Below are 21,619 nucleotides of genomic sequence, written 5' to 3' on the forward strand. Positions count from 1 at the left end.
GACCGCCTGTCCAAGATGGCGCACTTTTTGCCATTGAAAGGAACTCCCTCTGCCTTGGATACAGCGAAGACCTTTATAAAGGAAATTGTTCGATTACACGGGGTACCTGATAGCATCGTATCAGATAGAGGGGTACAATTCACCTCTAAGTTTTGGAAGGAACTTTGTAAACTGCTCTCGATTGGAATATGCCTGTCCTCAGCCTATCACCCACAGAGCAACGGTCAAACTGAGAGGACCAACCAGACATTAGAGCAATATCTACGATGCTTCTGTTCCTTTTCCCAGGATAATTGGGTTTCCTTGTTACCTTGTGCAGAATTTGCCTATAACAACTCAGTACACGCTTCTACCAATCAATCGCCTTTCTGGGCGAATTACGGATTCCATCCTTCATTTCTGCCTAATGTCATTCCTGAATCCTCTGTCCCGGCAGTTCAAGATAGGGTAAACCTTATTCAGGCAAACTACCAAATGCTCCAAGACACCATGAAGAAGGCTCAGGAACAGTACAAGAGACAGTACGACAAGGGGAAAAGGGTTAATCCCGCCTTCAAGACAGGGGACAAGGTGTGGCTCTCAGCGATAAATCTTAAGCTGCCATGTCCATCCCGGAAATTGGGACCTAAATTTCTGGGTCCTTTTGAGATTAAACGGGAGATCAATCCTGTAGCATTTGAGCTCGTTTTACCTGAATCTTTTAAAATCCACCCTGTATTCCATGTTTCTCTGCTTAAACGTGTTACCTTCAGCCCTTTTTCAGGAAGAGAAGAAGTGCCCCCGCCTCCAGTTCAAGTTGGTGAAGAAACTGAGTACGAAGTTGAGTCTATCCTTGACTGTCGCCGGAGAGGTAGGACTGTTCAGTTTTTGATCAAGTGGAGGGGGTATTCTGCTGAGGAGAACTCTTGGGAGCCTGCTAATCACGTACATGCTCCTAAACTTATACACAGTTTCCGCAGCTGGTACCCTGAAAAATGGGCTCGGTTGGGCATCCGGAGGCTGCCCCTTGGGGGGGGGCACTGTCAGGGAAATAGCCGCAATCTCGCGAGGCACGTTCGTGTTAGCGCGCGTCGGCGCCCACGTAAACGCATAGTAGTTTCTAAACGAACGACCGACGCTACGCCTAACCGGGCGGGCATGCGCAGGGATGTTACGAGTACTCTACGTAGCCGTACGATCGCCCCGACGCGCCCACGACGTGACCCGGTCATCTCGTCTATTTAAACGTTCACCTGACAGAGCCGCATCGCTGGATTATCGTCAGCTCTCCTGTGTACCTGTGCCTGTGATCCTTGTTGACTTGACCTCCTGTGTACCGACCCGGCTTGTTTAACCTGTTCCTGTTGTTCTCCTGGCTTCTACCCTTGGCTTGTACCCGACGTTCCTTGTCTGCTTCCTGCACCCGATCTCGGCTTGGCTCAGACTCCTGCTTCCGGTCTCATCTAAATCTCCGAGGACTGACCTCCCGTGTTTGAACCTCAGCTTGGTTTGACCTCTCTACTGAACTTCCTAGCACGGTTGCCCCGGACTCCTGTTCACCAGGCCCTTGTCCTCTGCTGCTGCTACCTGGCAACCTGTGCTACTGTGGGCATTGCATCCCTGTATCACCTTCAGGGTTGTGCTGCACTCGGCCGCAAGGGGAGCCCTCTCAGCATCTCGGCCTCATCTCCCGGACGTGACAAAATGTAAGTGGATATGTGTGGCAATAAAATTTTATTTTATATTTACTACACATTGGAGCCCCTATCCCTCTTTTTTTTTCTCACCATATGATTTGGATTATTTGCGTGTTTGGAGAAGTGTATATCGCTGTGGACAGCATTGGACGCTAAGATCGTGGGAGATCGATTGACCGATTTGGAATATCGGTCACCGATATACAGTACAACTAGGCCTGTAGGGGCCAATAATAGAGGTGAGAGGCTGGGGGAAACAGGGGGCGCACCTTGGATTGCACGGATCTTACTGGATTTGCACTAATTGATCGTCCACTGCACATAGATTTGCACTTTACCTATTTGGTGATGAACCATTAGAAGAAGATCTGATCCTTTTATTTGAAAATATTATTTCAAATTATCATTTGAAACTATTGGGACTTTGTTTACAGTGGTTTGGACTTCTTTTTGGATTCAGAACATTATTTGCACTATTTTATTCTTATTTTATGTCACGGGTTACACTTTAGAAGATACAGCATTTTTAATGAATGTTTTGCACTAATTTTGATTGATTGATTTTCTGCTTATTTGTTTGCACATTGATTCAGTTATCACTAAAGCACTTTAATATTCACATTCAGATATATTTTAGAGCAATGTTGCATATACCATGATGTATTTTGATTAATACTTTGATTATTGCATTTTTATTTATTTTCACATTGCACTTTAGAAGATTGGGGAATTGGATACATATTGGAATTATTTATAGATTTTTATTACACGGTAGTTTGTTTCATATATTTTTTCCAGATTTCGGTTGGGTAGGTAGCGCCACATCATTTTATTAATATACTGTGATATACTGTAATAGCATTAGCTACATACAGTATGCAGCGTTGTGTTCTGGCATCAGTACAGCAACTTCCCGTCTGGTGCCACAAGTTAATAGAGATGGCCTGAATGTATTTTGCCCATTCAGAAATAGCCTTGTATTTTTATTGATGAATTAAAGGTTTCTGAGGTTGTGAGGTGGAGAGGTGGGCGGGTGACATCATGATTTCCACAAAGGCCAATCAGAATAAGCTTTATATTCATAGCTAAAAATACAAGGCTTCTTCTGAATGGTGGAGGTGCATTCAAACCAACTCTTAAGTTTTGGCAGCAGACAAAACAAAGCTCCTCTTACTGTAGGTAGCTAAAGATACTGCTATATATTACAGCTCACACAGAGGCTACATAGTTAGGCAAAAGGAAATTGTTTTTGTGGGCCAGCTTAGCCCAAACAAACCACTCAAAGTGGTTGTAAACCCTTACAAACCACTTTGACCTACAGGTAAGCCTAGATTAAGGCTTACCTGTAGGTCCAAGAAATATCTCCTAAACTTACACGGTTTAGGAGATATTTGCCAAAATACAGGCACCGCTGTCTACGGCGCAGGCGCCGTAGACAGCGGCGCGTAGGCGCACTGAGCGCGCCGCTGTCAACGGCGATATGCCGCGAGTGGCGGCTCCCGTGCGCATGCGCGGGAGTAACATCATCGCGGCTTCGTCGAATGACAGCGACGGAGCAGCGAGACCCACGGAGACCCACCGAGAAGATGGATGCTCTGTGCTACAGGGACAGCGGTGACATCCTGTGTCAGGTAAGTGACACATAATGGACTACTATGCGATGCATAGTAGTCCATTATGCTTTACCTTTGTAGGGAATCAAAGAGGAAGTAAACCCATCAGGGTTTACTTACTCTTTAAAGTTATAAAAATGCTGGAATTCTACAATATACTTTAAAAAGAAAGTTCATGTAAGGAGGCAGGAGATTGGCATGAAACTGGATATTAATGAAGACTGATCTATGATCAGGATAGGAGCTATTAAGAACTTTAGGTGGTTCAGTAGGAAGTGGAGGGAGATTTCGGCAGCATATTTGGCAAGTACAGAATCTCAGTATATATAAAATAATATGCAAAGTGGTTGGAGGGAAGCTTCAGAATAGCAAAGATGTTTTTTTTTTCCATATTAAATTTATTGAAATACAAAAATATAAGTGTACAATAATCACAGACATGTGCAACACTTTTAGCAGAAAATAGTCAGATAAGAAAGTACAATATTAAAGTTAAGGAGTTCCCTTAGCTAGACAAGAATCAACTCCCTGATGGTAACCCTGCAGGTGAGGGAGTTATCTAAAGAAAGGGTATAAACCTTACATTCACCGTAGAGCCTTATGTAGTAGGGTGCCAAGTCAGGGGAGGGTTCAAACTTCAAAAAGGGGACGCAAGAGCAAGAGAGAAAAGAAAGAGAAGAGAAGAGAGAGGGGGGAAGAAAGAGAAAAAAAAGAAAAAAAAGAAAAAAAGGGGGAAAATCCCCAGGGGGGGGGGGGGGGAGGCGGGGAAAACTTAGAGGGAGAAGGGAAGGGTAAAAAAAAGGTGGGCCTATTGAAGGACAGGGAGGTAGGGGGGGATGACATGATGTTGAATCTCTTCTGTTATCAATAGTCGTTCTCCAGTACGGTCTGCTCATGAGGGTCAAAAGGCCTTCAGTCCAATTGCCACAGATTCCACTATTCAAGGGCTATATGTTCGGAAACGTGGTGTCGTTTTAAAGTGAATCCAACATGCCCACGTGTTCGTGAATTTTGTAATTCGTTCCTGGGAAATGTGGACTAGTTCCTCTAGCTCTTCTATTTTAGAGATCCGCCGGAACCATTCTCCCACTGTGGGAGTGTGTGTCGATCGCCAATGTACCGGAATGCATAATCGAGCCGCATTTACTAGGTGCATAGCTAGTGACTTAAAGTAAGTGTGTTTGGGTAGACTAGAGTGGTGTAGCAAGTATTGAGCTGGGGAGTAATCCAGCGTATATGTGGTGATGTAAAGGTTGTAAAGCCTCACAGGTCCACCAAATGTGGAGCATCGTTCCCTCCGCCCTGTCATATCTCCAGCACCTATCCGGGATTGCCGGGGAGATTCTGTGCAAGAGCGTAGGGGTCCTATACCACCGCGTCGCGATTTTATAGCAGTTCTCTTGAATAGCTACATTGAGAGAGCCTCTGTGAATATATTCGTTGACAAGTGACCAGTCACCGTCCGTAAGGGAAATTCCCAACTCCCTTTCCCAAGCCGTGTGCGCCGCATCTGATGTTGTCGGCCTGTCCTCAGCGAGTATAGCATAGATAGACGCGATCAAGTGTCTTTGCGGGGGAGGTTTTGAGCAGAGTAGTTCGAAAGGGGTCAACTGTCTTGTCCAGGTCCCCGTCGGGGCTTGGGAGCATAAGAAATGTCTTATTTTCCAGAATGGAAAGGAGTTGGAGCGGGATACAGCTACCAAGTCCTCGTAGGTATGAAGGGACCCCTGTGCAAAGAATTGGCTCGCTAGAACCTTAGCGTGCGGCCAAACTCATCCTAAAAAGTCATTGGACATTCCGGGCGTAAAATCGGGATTGTTCCTTAACGAGGTAAGGGGACCGGGAGCTGAAGATAAGGTGCCATTTTTAGTTGCCTGTCTGAAAGCTGCCAGAGAAGGGCCAATAAGGGGGGTGCGTGAAGACCTCCATTGGCCAATGTCGTGGCATTATCCAAGGTAAAGATTCAAGCAGGTCGCGAATAAGCGATTTCTCCAGGGACACCCAGATTTTCCCCATCCCATGTACATTCCAATCGACCAAACGTGTAAGATGGGTCGCTAAGTAATATTTATAGAGGTCCGGCAGACCAATGCCTCCTCTTGATTTCGGACGGGTAAGGCGCTGGTAGCTAATGCGTGGGGGGGCGTTCCTCCAAAGGAACAGGGAAGCTGCACTCTTAAAAGCAGCAAAAAATGAAGCCGGTATTTTGATCGGGACGCCCTGCAGAAGACAGAGAAGGCGCGGCAGAGTTATCATCTTCAGTATGGCCGAGCGTCCAAACCAAGATACATTAAGGTTTTCCCAATCTCTTAGATCCTGTTGGGCTCTTTTAAGAGCTACCAGAAAATTCGCATTGTACAACTCGTCTAGGTTGGCCGTAATTTGAATACCCAGATACGTGATAGCTTTTTTGTTCCAAGCGAATGGAAATGAGGCTTCACATCCCTCTACCTCATGTCGTGGCAGGGAGACATTCAACGCGTTTGATTTAGTATAATTAATTTTCAAATTGGATATTTTCCCAAAGTCTTCCAGATTCTGTAAAAGGTTGGGTAGCGAAATACGTGGGGCAGACAGGGAGAGAAGTATGTCGTCCGCAAAGGCGGCAACCTTGTATTCTCTATCCCGGACGATAAGGCCTTTGATATTGGGGTTACTACGAATTTGATTAAGAAAGGGTTCCAGCGAAAGTACGAATATTAGGGGGGATAAGGGGCAGCCCAGCAAAGATGTTTTTATTACAAATTATGTGAGCAGACTGCAGTTCTTCTTTAAGCTGAATTCTGATGGGAAATTATGGGATTTACAGAACTTGACACAATGCTTTAGAGCTTACTGAATAAGATCAATTGTTCTGCAGTTAATGATTGAATGCCGCTAACAACCAAGGCATGTGTTTTCTTGCCATATTGTTGTTTTGATATTTGAAAATCATTTCTGTCCTGTCTGAATCTTGACTGAAACAGATTTCAAATTTGAAATGCATCTGTTGCTGCCACTTGTAACATTCTGCCAAATTTCTCACTGAAGAAGCTGTAACTAGTTGGCAGACAATATTTGATTCAAGGTTGAACTACAATGTGCAGTTTTATAAGATTCTGAAATAAAAAATATGTTCGTTTTTTAACATTAAAATGTTTCAACTTTAAGTTAATTTTTATGACCATGTAAGCTATACTTGTTGTAATACACCTCAGGTGTACTACTAATGTCTTGCATGTCCTGGCTGTCAATGGCCCAATGATATGCAGAGGTTGTTGATAAATGTAGACATAAGATGGGTTCTAAATTCAGAACAATTTTCCAAAAACTGCCCTTGGTGAAAAAACATGGCTTCCAAATATATGTGAATAATAAGGGGGGGTTAGCTACAATGGGTGAAAATAAAATAAAGCTGCTGCACCACGTTTCTGCCATTAATCCTTCTTGTTAATGTATTGCACCAAATTCACAAAGCATCTGCGACACTTTTGGCTCTGACAGCAACTCGTGCACTAAATTCAAGTAGTTCTCAAATGCACCACTTTCATATTGTGGGGCATTTAATGTGTCACTTTTACATCCTGGTGCATTCAATACTCCTAATTCAAAATAAAATACCTATAGTTCATATCTTATGAAAGCGGGCTAATTAAGACCAACTGGGAGACTGGCGCAGAAATATTTATAAATATGTCTTGCGTACACTCTAATGCCCCATACACACTATCAGATTTTCTACTGATTTTTTCCTTCTGATTTACCAAAACCATGTAGTGCAAGGGCCTGCCTGATTGCATACAAAATTAAACTCCTAAGGTTTGACCTCATATTATATGGTTTTGGTAAATCTGAAGGAAAAACTCAAAGTGTAGCTGCATGTGCCAAATTCAAGTACAAGTTCTAGACAGGTACATTAATTTGTCACATACTGTAACACTTTTAGAATACAACAGAAATACTTTGGCAAAATCAGTCTGAGCCAGTCTTTATGATTTGAATTCTAGGGAATGTATTTTGCTTATAGGATGCTGTTAAAATCTGTGTACTGTTACCTGGCACTGATGCCTATAACAAAGTGAACGAAAAAGCTATCCTCACTGAAGGGCCCTACAAACCAGGTGCGTTTCAGAGTAAACATCTATTTTATTCTTCCCAGTGCTGAATGCACAGCTGCTGGTGTGAATAAGTGGGTAAAGTGCGTTTAACATGCCGTGATTCCTACAAAAGAGATGCTGTTTTTACTCATGTGATCTTACATTAGAGTAGAATTCCATATAAAGCCTAATGCCGCGTACACACGACTGGACTTTTTGACGGACTAGGTCCGACGGTCTTCCCGACGGACTTTCGGTGGAGGTCCGACGGATTTTCTGAATGGACTTGGCCACACACGACCGGACTAAATCCGTTCGAATGTACGTTCATTTTGAACGTGATGACATAAATGGGACTAAACAAGGAAGTTCAATAGCCAGTAGTCAATAGCTGCCCTTGTGTCGTATTTGGTCCATCGGACTAGCACACAGACAAACGGTTTTCCCGATTTTTAGTCCGGCAGATAGATTTGAAACATGTTTTATTTCTAGGTCTTTTGGGGAAAAAAAGACAGCTGGAGCCCACACGCGATAAAATTGTCCAACGGATTCCGGTCCGCCGGACCAAGTCTGCCGAATAGTCTGATCGTGTGTATGTGGAATTATGTGTCTTAATCATGCTCCCTCCCCCTTCTACCTCCTATACTACTCAGTAAAAAAAAAAGATGCATATGATGTGATCCAGTTTCCTTGTGCCAGCCAACGACGGCTGCAGGAGAGGGGAGGCACCATCAGCAATGCTTGCACCATGGGAGATTATAGGTGACGTCATCACTCCTGACCCTCCTAGCCATTTTCTGGGACTCTCTCCATCCACCTGCAGCTGCCGCTGCTGGCTGACACAAAGGATCCCATGACCAGTGTAGGCTGAAGCATTTTTAAGAATAATTTGACTTTAACTGTTATTCTACTGTAACCACTTCACACCCGCCATATAGGATGTCATATGACGTTGTCCCAATCTCACAGTGCTGTGTCCAATTAGAGCTGATCACATGTAAACAAGGAAATGCCGGTGATCGGCTCTCCCCTCCTCACACGGACAGCGTGTAAGAAGAGGAGAGAAGATCACTGGCATTTCCTGATTGGAAATCAGTGCAGCCCCAACAGTGCCCATCAGTGATGCCAGTCAGTGCTGCCTTTCAGTGCCCATCAGTGTCTGCTCATCAGTGCCATCCCTCTGTGCCAATCAGTGATGCCTATCCGAGCCACCTATCATTGCCCATAAATGCTGCATATCAGTACCCATCAGTGCCTCCTGTCAGTGCCCATCAGTGCCTCCTATCAGTGCTGCTTATCAGTGCCCATCAGTGCTGCATATTAGTGGCTCCTCATCAGTGCCATCTCATCAGTGTCCATCAGTGCTGCCTCATCACTTCCCATCAGTGCAGCCTCATCAGCGCACATCAGTGAAGGAAAATAATTACTTACTTGCGAAATTTTCGAACAGAAACTAAGAAAAACTTCCGGAAAAAACATCCAAGATGTGTATGCTGCATAACTCGAATCTTGGTGTTCTTTGTTTATTTATTCTTGATCAATGTAGTAATTCAGCATAACGCTTTGCCTCTGTGCCAGAACTAAGTGGCCTTAGCCACTTACACACTGAACACTGCCCCGCGCAAACAACCACCCACCCCCCCCGCTGTTTTCCGGTCCGGCACTTACCCCATTGGTTTCCAGCTCCTCCCCTCCTCCTCCTAGGCATCCAATAGGATCGCCTGTCCTTTCACCCAATCAGGGGACCAATGTCAAAACCTGCTTCCTGATTGGCTGGGAGGAGGATCAGTTTCACAACAGCAAATGTTTATTCGCTGTTGTAACACACCTAGGTGGGATCGGAGCACACTGTGACTTGAGCCAACCCTATATTTAAGCATATTAGAGGATCTGGCTCTAATCAGTGCTTCAAAAAAACAGAATGTGCTGGTGTCCTGAAAGGGGCCAGACAGATGGATAGGGGAGGTTGCGATGGACGGGGGGGTAAACTTGTGCCTTTAATGGATGGGCCGTCCCTGACATAAACTGTATCATTAATGGGTAGTCCACAAAAAATATACATATATTTTAGTAATGAGTGGATCTTTGTGAGATGAGTCTGCCCTTGGTCTCATATATCTTAGATATATCTTGGATACTTCAACAGCAAGATCTCCCTGCCGTAATACCTGATTGTGTTCTTGTCAGGAGAATTTTAAATGTCATAATCCACCTTGGTTTTGTCTGGTACCTCTTGTTGCAAATGGCAATCAAAAAAAAACAACCCCTCATAATGTCCAAAGCAGACCCAACATTTGCACCAACAGAACCCCAAGATATATAGGAAATTGTCACATGCTTTAACTCTCCAGCATCTACAAAAACTGAAATATTGGGTGTGGGTAGACTGACCTTCTAAAAACAAAAACATATCTTTAAAACATTAACCACCTTCAGACCGGACCATTTTGCTGGTAAATGACCAGAGGTCTTTTTACAATTTGGCACTGCGCTGCTTTAACTGGTAATTGCGCGGTCATGCAATGTTGTACCCAAACAAAATTTGCGTCCTTTTCTTCCCACAAATAGAGCTTTCTTTTGATGGTATTTGATTGCCTCTGCGATTTTTATTTTTTGCGATATAAACGTAAAAAGACCGCAAATTTTGAAAAAAAAATGATATTTTCTACTTTTTGTTATTAGAAAAATCCAATAAGCTCAATTTTAGTCATACATTTAGGCCAAAATGTATTTAGCCACATGTCTTTGGTAAAAAAAAAGTCAATAATTGTATATTTATTGGTTTGCGCAAAAGTTGTCACATCTACAAACTAAGGTACGTTTTCTGGAATTTACGCAGCTTTTAGTTTACGACTGCCTATCTCATTTCTTGAGGTGCTAAAATGGCAGGGCAGTACAAAACCCCCCCAAATGACCCCATTTTGGAAAGTAGACACCCTAAGGAAATTGATAAGTGGCATGTTGAGCCCATTGAATATTTTATTTTTTTGCCTCAAGCGATTGAATAATGACAAAAAAAATTTTTTTTTTTTTTTTTTTTTACACAAAGTTGTCACTAAATGATATATTGCTCACACATGCTATGGGCATATGTAAAATGACACCCCAAAATAAATTCTGCTGCTTCTCCTGAGTACGGGGATACCACATATGTGGGACTTTTTGGGAGCCTAGCCGCGTACGGGGCCCCGAAAACCAAGCACCGCCTTCAGGCTTTCTAAGGGCGTAAATTTTTGATTTCACTTCTCACTACCTATTACAGTTTTGAAGGCCATAAAATGCCAAGATGGCACAAAACCCCCACAAATGACCCCATTTTAGAAAGTAGACACCCCAAGCTATTTGCTGAGAGGCATTTTGAGTCCATGGAATATTTTATATTTTGCCACAAGTTGCGGGAAAATTACAAACTTTAATTTTTTTTTTTTTTTCACAAAGTTGTCACTAAATGATATATTGCTCACACATGCTATGGGCATATGTGAAATGACACCCCAAAATAAATTCTGCTACTTCTCCTGAGTACGGGGATACCACATATGTGGGACTTTTTGGGAGCCTAGCCGCGTACGGGGCCCCGAAAGCCAAGAACCGCCTTCAGGTTTTCTAAGGGCGTAAATATTTGACTTCACTCCTCACTACCTATTACAGTTTTGAAGGCCATAAAATGCCAAGATGGCACAAAACCCCCACAAATGACCCCATTTTAGAAAGTAGACACCCCAAGCTATTTGCTGAGAGGCATGTTGAGTCCATGGAATATTTTATATTTTGCCACAAGTTGCGGGAAAATTACAAACTTTTTTTTTTTTTTTCACAAAGTTGTCACTAAATGATATATTGCTCACGCATGCCATGGGCATATGTGAAATGACACCCCAAAATAAATTCTGCTACTTCTCCTGAGTACGGGGATACCACATATGTGGGACTTTTTGGGAGCCTAGCCGCGTACGGGGCCCCGAAAGCCAAGAACCGCCTTCAGGTTTTCTAAGGGCGTAAATATTTGACTTCACTCCTCACTACCTATTACAGTTTTGAAGGCCATAAAATGCCAAGATGGCACAAAACCCCCACAAATGACCCCATTTTAGAAAGTAGACACCCCAAGCTATTTGCTGAGAGGCATGTTGAGTCCATGGAATATTTTATATTTTGCCACAAGTTGCGGGAAAATTACAAACTTTTTTTTTTTTTTTCACAAAGTTGTCACTAAATGATATATTGCTCACGCATGCCATGGGCATATGTGAAATGACACCCCAAAATAAATTCTGCTGCTTCTCCTGAGTACGGGGATACCACATATGTGGGACTTTTTGGGAGCCTAGCCGCGTACGGGGCCCCGAAAACCAAGCACCGCCTTCAGGCTTTCTAAGGGCGTTACAGTTTTGAAGGCCATAAAATGCCAAGATGGCACAAACCCCCCCCCAAATGACCCCATTTTGGAAAGTAGACACCCCTAAATTTAGGGGTACACTAGTGAGACTAGGTAATAAATGGCGGGTGCCCTGAAACTATAAAAAAAATAACTAACCAACCAGCGTCACCTGTAACAGTTATATGGTGATCACTGGTGAAAGGGTTAACTAGGGGGCAATCAGGGGGCTTTATGCGGTAGTATATGGGGGTCCCTGGCGCTATAAAAAGCTGCGGCGAACCTAAATACCTACCTGCCTAACTAGCGTCACCTGTGACACTAATACAGTGATCAGAAAAACGATCGCTTATTAGGCTGGGTTCACACTGGAGCGATGCGGGAACGCCACGAATCCGCGGCGGGTTCCCGCATCACATGCCTCCCGGCGGCAGTTCACACTGCCCTATGCGAACTGCTGGGAGTGTCAGTGAAATGTTAATGACACCCCCAGATCAGTTCGCATATCGCAGTGCGATCTGCAAACTCGGATCGCATGGTGTGAACACCCATGCGATCCGATTCTGCTGCGGACCAAAAAAAGGGTCCCGTGCGAGTTTGCGGCGGGTGCGGCGGGTGCGACACGAATTCAGCCATACTATCTGTATGGCTGAACTCGAATCGCACAGAGATCGGATGTGATTTGCACTGCAGTGCGGTGCGAATCACATCCGTTCTAATAAACCGCTGCAATGTGAACCCAGCCTTAGTGACACTGGCGACGGGGGGTGATCACGGGGTTAAACCTTTATTGGGGGGGTTAGGGGGGTACCTTAGAACTAAAGGGGGCTAACCCTAACTGCCCTAACAGTTATTACAGTCACAAATGACACCCGCCGGGTGATCAGGGGGTTAAACCTTTATTAGGTAATAAATGGCGGGTGCCCTGAAACTATAAAAAAATAACTAACCAACCAGCGTCACCTGTAACAGTTATATGGTGATCACTGGTGAAAGGGTTAACTAGGGGGCAATCAGGGGGCTTTATGCGGTAGTATATGGGGGTCCCTGGCGCTATAAAAAGCTGCGGCGAACCTAAATACCTACCTGCCTAACTAGCGTCACCTGTGACACTAATACAGCGATCAGAAAAACTATCGCTTATTAGGCTGGGTTCACACTGGAGCGATGCGGGAACGCCATGAATCCGCGGCGGGTTCCCGCATCGCATGCCTCCCGGCGGCAGTTCACACTGCCCTATGCGAACTGCTGGGAGTGTCAGTGAAATGTTAATGACACCCCCAGATCAGTTCGCATATCGCAGTGCGATCTGCAAACTCGGATCGCATGGTGTGAACACCCATGCGATCCGATTCTGCTGCGGGCCAAAAAAAGGGTCCCGTGCGAATGTGCGGCGGGTGCGACACGAATTCAGCCATACTATCTGTATGGCTGAACTCGAATCGCACAGAGATCGGATGTGATTTGCACTGCAGTGCGGTGCGAATCACATTCGTTCTCATAAACCGCTGCAATGTGAACCCAGCCTTAGTGACACTGGCGACGGGGGGTGATCACGGGGTTAAACCTTTATTGGGGGGGTTAGGGGGGCACATTAGAACTAAAGGGGGCTAACCCTAACTGCCCTAACAGTTACTACAGTCACAAATGACACCAATGCAAAAAAAAAAAAAAGCAATTGGTGTCACTGTGACTGGGGGGGCAGGGGTAATTGGGGGGTGATCGGGGGGTAAAGGGGGGGTGTGAGTGTGCCTGGCATGTTCTACTGTATGTGGGGTGTGTTGGTGCAACTCACCGAACCTCTCTCCTCGGTGCCGGAACGAAAACTACCGACACGGAGGAGAAAATACATCACTTCCTCTCCTGTGTTTACATTACAGGAGAGGAAGTGATGTCACCGGACATTTTCATTCGCCGGGAGCGATCGCGAGGGGGTGGCCATGAATGAATGGCCGTCCCCTCGTCCGCGATCGCTCCCGAACGAATACCGACCGCCGCAGGCACCGGGCGGGCAGGCAAGGACGTACATGTAAGCCCTTATGCCTGCCCGTGCCATTCTGCCGACGTACATCGGCGTGCGGCGGTCGGCAAGTGGTTAAGGTAACTTTCACACTGGGGCAGGGGGCATTAGTGGTAAAGCACCACTAGTTAGTGGCGCTTTACTGCTGTTATAGCGGCTCTTTATATCGGCCATATATTTAAGTGATAAATCAGTAATTCCACCACTTTCCAAAACACTGGTTCTGCTTCATTTTGAATATGCAGTTCTGTTTTGATCACCAATACTCAGGAAAGACTTTGCTGTATTAGAAAGAGCCCAGCCAAGTGAAACAAAATGAATAAGGGGGTGAAGGACCTCATATATGAGGATTGATTGCATAGATTAGTTATTCACTCTGGAGAAGAGACTACATTGTGCAAATTAATAAAAAGTGACTTCAGTAACTGTAATAAACGGTTTACTCTATGGTCCTTGAAGAGGAAATGTGACCACAATATGAGGTTAGGCAGGGGCAGTAACAATGTGGAACTCCCTCCCAAGAAAGTGGTATTAGATGAGAGTGTCAACAGCTCCAAAAAACGTTGATATGTTTTCCTCGGGAAGCAGAATATACAGGGCTATGGGAATTTTGTGAGAATGAAAATCACACACACATACACTTATGTAGGTTGAACTGAATGGACCTGTATGTTTTTTCAATCTTATAAACGATGTAACTATGTAACTATGTATAAACTATAGAAAAGTGGCAACTGATCCCTAATGCCGCGAACACACGACCGTTTTTTCATCAGAATAAACTCTGACGGTAGTTCCGCTGAAATGGACTTGCCTACACATGATCACATCAAAGTTTGTTCATTTAGAATGTGATGACGTACGACGGGACTTGAAAAAGGAAGTTCAATAGCCAGTAGCCAATAGCTGCCCTTGCGTCGTTTTGCGTCTTCTGCTGCTGTAGCCAATCTTCTTTAAGGTTCAATGTATTGTGCGTTTAGAGATGGTATTATAACGAGTGCTTATTTGAGTTATCTCAGTTGTTGTCTTTCTATCATCTTGAACCAGTCTGCCCATGCTCCTCTGACATCAACAAGGAATTTCCATCCACACACTGCGGCTCGCTGGATATTTCTTCTTTTTCGGACCATTCTCTGTAAACCCTAGAGACGGTTGGTCGTCAATATCCCAATAGATGAACAGCTTTTGAAATACTCAGCCCGTCTGGCACCAACAAAAATGCCTTGTTCAAAGTCACTTAAACCCCCTATCTTCCCCATTCTGATGCTCGCAAATGCCAGCAAATTGTCTTCACCACATCTAGATGCCCAATTGCATTGAGTTGCTGCCACGTGATTAGCTAATTAGCAATTTGTGTTACCAAGTAATTGAACAGGTGCTCCTAATACACCTGCCATCTTCCATCTTCACACAGTCTTTCTTATGGGTTTGCGGGACCCAACTGTTTAAATGTCCAAGCTGTGATGACGACAGTCCCGCACATATGTGCAGGACTCACGGCGTGGTACAGACCTGTGAAGGAACCCCATGAGTATGACATCACCAGCTGCCAAAAAAGCTAATATCTCCTAAACGGTGCACATTTAGGAGATTTTTTCATTTTACCTAGAGGTAAACATTATTATTAGCTTACCTCTTGGTAAAAGCCACAAAGTGGAGTTTACTACCACTTGGCAAAGCTATTGCTAAATCAATAAGCACAGAGTTCTGAGAGAATGTGTGGAAATTGTTATGATCCACAAGGGTATACTGGTGGGAGAGCTGGAGCTTTTAAAGCCTGTCTCTGAGCTTGTGACTTTCCCCTTCACTGCAGCTGATTTTTTTCACACAGGCTGTAGGACTTTTCTGAAAACAAACCATAATTACTTACATAAACTTACTACTTAGTGTCTTACTTTTTCTCTTCTAAATTTATATAACGTGTGCATGCATAGAAATGAAAAATAATAAACTATCAGCAAGACCAAATAGCTTTTAGCAAACCCCTTAGGTCAGCCATAGATCAATCGAAATTCAGCTGGTTCAGCAGGAACCAGGCGCATTTCGATCCATGCATGGGCAGGCTTGTTGTACTGAAGTCCAGCGATCAAGCTCATTACAACCAGCCTGTCGGATTTTCCCTGTGTGATCACTGCCAGTGTCTATAGCAGCCAACAGTGATCATAGTATTTTGACAGCTGGGAAGCCTCCCGCTGTCAGAATACAATAGCAGGGAGGGATAGCCCGTCAACACTGACTTTTGAACAGCTTTCTTTCCTTCAACTTGTTAATGGAAAGAAAATTGTATAATGTATGGCATTACCTCAGCATACATTTTTTTTTTACTGCTACCTAACTGAAGTGGCTACATAAAAGACAAACTTTCTGATAGTCACTGTTTGCATAGCGACAAAAACCACTAAAGGGAGAGCGCCAGTGTGAGTTTAAAAAGCAGTAACGCTTTATTTAAAAACACTTACATTATTATTATTATTATTATTATTATTATTATACAGGATTTATAGACCTCCAACAGTTTACGCAGCACTTTACAATATAAAAGGAGACAATACAGTTAAAATACAATAAAATACATCAAGGTGTCTTGTGAGCAGCATACATGGGCGGTGGGGATTGCCATGCAGGCAAGCATCCATCACTATCGGATGGAGGACCGCTGGAAAACAAGCCAGCACACAAGCTAGAGAGGGGGCGGTCTGCAATGCATTTCTGAGGCCCCACCTCCTTCGTCAGGCTAACCCGCCCCCCTATGGAGGGTAAAATTTAGGCTGGAGAACCCAAAGGCCAATCAAAGGGGATACTGGGAGGAGCAAGCCGCCCCAACCAGGAAAAGGCAGTAATGGTCGTATTAATGGGCATCAACCAAAATTGCAGTGTGTGTGTGTGTGTGTATATAACAGCACAACAAAGATACACCCTTGGCATAATGGGCTACAGGGCAAAGGCAGAAAGAAAACAAAAGGATAATTCATGGTTGTGAATTGTGTTAGCCAGTCTGATTGATCGACTGCACAATAATATATAGAATAATTGAAATTGATTGTAATGCATAGCTACAAACAAAACCTCATCAATGTGTCTATCTCCAAACTAGCTGATAGTGGAATCATGGAAGGAGTGGAGAGCCAAAGAAAAACACTATCGATGATGTATTTATATTTTTGTTTTATTTTGACCAAAAAATAGAGCCAAAACATTTCAGGAGCCTCAAATTGAAGATGGGGGGTTTTGGAGGTCCTGAAAAATGTGTTGGCTCAAGTTTTGGGTCTATTGTTTAGGTGAATTGAAAAAAAAAATACAAATGTGCCAAAGTAATTTAGGGGGACTCAAAAATTCCCCAACTTTATTGAAGAAGGGGGTTATTTAGGACCTCAAAAAACAAACAAAATGTTTTGTCTCTATCTTTTAAAAGACATAAAGTGAAAATTACAAATACATAAACTGTGTTTTTTTGTTTGTTTGTTTGTTTTGCTTTTTGTTCTACTCTTTCCTTGATTTCTTAAGTTCATATCTAGATCTATGTGACTTTGGTCAGAAAATATTCAGAATTTAGAACAGCCAAAAAAAAAAAGCTTGCTTATTAAATTAAGACATGTACATAATTCTTCCAGTGGATCAAGCTCCCGTTAGACAGACTTTATAAAAGTCATGGGATTGTAGGTCGCACTATATACTTATTAAATAAACTCAGTAAAGCAGATTGGTGTTTAAATGGCCGCGGCACCTTTATTGGTATTAAAATAAATGAAATAACTTTATTCAAAATATCAACAAAAGAATAAATTTAATTTCAAACTTAACAAACAATTCTAAACTCGCTATAAATAAATCAATTCATATAACCAAGTCCCCCCTTGATCCAAGGGTGACATAACCACATAATGGTGCCAGCGACAAGGGTGGGAGGGAAGGGGGGCTCTAGTTCAAGCCACCTCACTGCAAATGTAAAAGGGTCTGTCACGCAGGAGGCTTATATAGCCTCTTGACTCCGAACGTTTTCACGCTCCTTGCCTCGTGACTAGCTGGCTCTCTCTCTTTTTTTTTTATACTTTTTTTTTAAATATTAAAACTTAAAAAAAAACCATTTCTTTTGTGGCGACCACATCCCATGATGCGGGTGCCTTATTGTGCCCACTGTTCATTCTGGCCTGTGGCATTCTGTGGACATGGATGGGGGATACCTTAAGTAAAACAAAGGTGACAATGCTTCAGATGAGTACCAGTGAAAGGTATGTGTTGACAGCTCATGGAGTCAGCTAAAGGATTGTTTTATGAGTTTAGTAATATGTTTCCCTGTAGGTTTAATTTAAACATTATAGCAAACAGAACACATTGTTTTGTGAGTAAGCTTTTTTTTTGTTGCAATATTCAATTCTTAGTAAAAGAGTGATAAATGAATTTGCTTACATCAAAGGAGCTGCTGCATATGTTCTCATTATTTAGGTCTCTTGGTTACACGCTTGGATCACACCCACGGTGTGAAATCTGCACCTGTTTTATTTCAGGAAAAATCCAACAGCTTTCCTTAAAGATTATTTTCTAAATTAGAGTCCCTTTCATCCAATGTTGTTGCGACTGTCTGTGGATGGAGAATCTGTGCTTTGTCCTAATCACTTTGAAAATATTATTTGGCCAGAATCATATAGGAAGCTATCTTGCAGATGGTGCATGTTTAAAGAGCTGTAACAAGGTTTTCATACTAAAACATTCATTGCATTTTTCCTCTTTATACCCATATTTAATTAAATGTAATTGTTTAAACTGGTGAAATAATTACAGCTAAAATTCTCAGAGGGACTTTTGTTTGGTTGCAAAATGTGTTACCATTTTTTAATATTGTTAAATATATCATAAATATTTAAACATCTAATCCATTCAAAACTGATTAATATGTGTTTGGAAAATGATAATACATTTTATTGCCTATCATATATTTAAAGATATGGGTGGACAGTGTTTGTTCGTTTTCCAAGGGGACATCTTCTTCTTATCTTCTTCAAAGGGAAGGTCTCATTGCTTGAATACCCTACACAATAAAAATGATTTTAAATTATCTTGATATTGTAAAATAAATTGTTTAACAAAAGTAAATCTGTCAACACCAGGTTGTAATAAGCATATACCTGCATAATAGGCACTGCCAGGTGCCAGTCCATATAAAATTTTAAGAAATCCCTCATTACAATATTCTTTGGCTGCACCTAAACCAGCCTTTCTCAACCTTTTCAACACAGAGGAACCCTTGAAATAGTTCTTCAGTCTCAGGGAACCCCTGCTAAAAAATTGTAATCTACAACTCATGATATATTAGTGTGATGGTCAGTGGGAAGAATGGTCCTTACACTTGTGGTCTTTGGGAAGAATTACCTCCTTACAGATAGCTAAAAAGATCAATGGTGTCAGTGGGAATTTGACTGAGAGGCAGAAATTGCCCAATGCTGAAGGAACCCCTAGCAACCACTGGAGGAACCCTAGGGTCCCACGGAACCCTGGTTGAGAATCACTGTCCTAAACAATGGGAACTTGCAGTATCTAAATTTTGACTTTCCATGTCTATGCTATAGAATGTCCTGACTACAACTCACAATGCAATGCCTCAGATAGCTAATGAGGAGCATTCTGGGACTTGCCTCAGCAAAGACCTAGAAGTAGTAAACTGCTCACATTCTCAGATTTCAGGGGCATCTCTGTGTTGATGGATTGTATGGCATGTTATGATTTTCACCTTACACAAAATAGTCTTTTGAAGACTTCCCCTTTTGTAACGACTGTATATTTATATTTTTCCATGTCTGTATGAGTTCCCTATGATTTTTGGAAGGGATATGCACACAATAGCAAAATTGTAAACAGACAAATTTGCCGATGTGCAACATGTGCAGTATGTTTTCCATAATGATTCTATAAGCTTACTAACATAATAACTCAATAACTCATGACTGCTTTTGAAAAACACCTGCTGGTTAAAAGTGTATAAAAAGGCAAACATTTCTCTTGAGTAGAATGCAGTAGGTGCGGAAGTTTAAATCCCGTTTGTTTATTTTTTCCTTTTTCTGTTCCATTGGAAAGATTTCACTTCACTACCTGTCACAGAGACACATTGTGAACATTTTTTTATGCCATATGCAAAACTATATCCATATATTGAATTTTTGGATTTTACTCAGGCTGTGGGCTAAGGAAGTATTTTATATATTTTTCACATTATATGGTTGTGTTGAGGAATGTTAAGTTGATGTTGATCACACACTTTCGGATTTTTATTTGTCAGATCAACAACATTTTTCAACTGTGTAGCAATTTGAATAGAGTTTTCAAATATGTATATTTATTTTGACAGATGAAATCTGAATCTAAAACAGCATATTACAGCAGTCTAAAAATATTATATTTTTACAGACAGAAGGTTCCAGGCTACAGAGGGAAATGCGTGCTTACTTGGCTGCCATTAAGGGTAAGTTGTGAGTCATTCAATAAATTATTTTGTATGTTGGCAAATCGCTATGACTACTCAAAATGTACCTGGAGCCCCAATGGGCACAAAAACATGCATGGATAGAGGAACCATAGGTTATATCGCTAAATATGAAAGTTGGTGTCCATCATTGGATTCAGAAATAGTGACCACCAAGGAGCACATGAATTTACAGTGGACACACAAGCCCCTGACACTTGTGGTCAACACTGGACTCAGGGACAGTGACTACTGCTAGACAAAATAAAAAGATTACTATTAACCATACTTACAGGTAACCACATTACACTTCTAAAGGATAACCACCACATTGGACACCCAGACATCTAATCAATCATCAAATCAATGAAAGCATATTAAAAATGTTAAGCTATCTCAGATATTATCTTGATTCAGTGATATTACATATATTGTGTTAATTCAGTAGTTAACAGAGTAGACAGATGTCCAGAAAATGAATTTGAACAGATGGCTGGGGCCTGGAAATCAGTAGAATTAACACTCTCCCATAAGGAGTGGACAGCTGTCATCTTACCAGACCTTACCAGGATGCCACAGGGTGGAAAGGTTGTCCCAAACTGTCTGCTGCAAACACTTACTTTCTTAAGATTAGTAGTAGTATGTTTTTATCTAATAAAGCCCAAAATATTAGTTGCAAGGAAATTAAACCAATTTCTTATGATGTATTATGGAATATAAACAGATACAAAATAGTATGACCTGGTTGTACAGACTGTGACCCAATACAAAGAAATTGAGGGTGCAGCTTTAGGCTCTTTATGTGCCGACAACCGCTGGGAGTGGAGGCAGAGAATGAGCTTGTCTCAGCTCCATATAAATCAATGAAGAAGGAGAAAAAGTCCTAGGAGTCGCACATCACCCAAAACCCTCATGTAAAGAGTGGAAGCAGCCTCAGCCTAGACTCCATCCAGGCCACACCCCTCACATGTTTTGCCCTGCCCAGAGGGCTAAGTAATAGGAATTCACATGACTAAGCCCACCGTGGGAGGGGCAAAACATGTCAGGGGTGTGGCCTGAATGGATTCTAGGCTGAGGCGGCTTCCACTCTTTACATGAAGGTTTTGTTTTTATGTGCGGCGCCTGGGACTTCTCCTTCTTCACTGGTTGTACAGAACCACCTAGGGACCAAAAAAATGGTTATAAGGCCTGCTTGTAGAAGAAATGAGATGTGTTTTCTGTAGTGTCTTATTGTGATTAGACTGATGTGCTATATCTGAACCTTGACCCAGCCATCAGGACCAGCTGGTCATATAACTTATGCCAACAACATTTGTGTATTTTCAATGCTTCCTTCAAAGAGGTATGAAAATACCCTCAACCCACTGTATGTTTTTTTTTTCATTGGTACATACCCTCTGTG

The 21,619-nt window shown here is 42.6% G+C and overlaps 1 protein-coding gene across 14 annotated transcripts in view; it reads left to right on the plus strand.

Moving 5' to 3' along the window:
* AMPH (amphiphysin) overlaps positions 1 to 21,619 on the plus strand; it is a 301,464-nt gene that overhangs the window by 161,115 nt on the left and 118,730 nt on the right. For all 14 annotated transcript variants that reach the window (XM_077491630.1, XM_077491632.1, XM_077491631.1 and 11 more), the window contains exon 3: positions 20,163 to 20,217. In XM_077491630.1, coding sequence (XP_077347756.1) covers positions 20,163 to 20,217 — 55 coding nt within the window. The remainder of the gene's footprint in view (positions 1 to 20,162; positions 20,218 to 21,619) is intronic.

This window comes from Lithobates pipiens, unplaced genomic scaffold (assembly GCF_037356315.1).
Source record: "Lithobates pipiens isolate NorthernLeopardFrog02 unplaced genomic scaffold, aLitPip1_a1.2 Scaffold_19, whole genome shotgun sequence".
NCBI classification, from domain to species: Eukaryota; Metazoa; Chordata; class Amphibia; order Anura; family Ranidae; genus Lithobates; species Lithobates pipiens.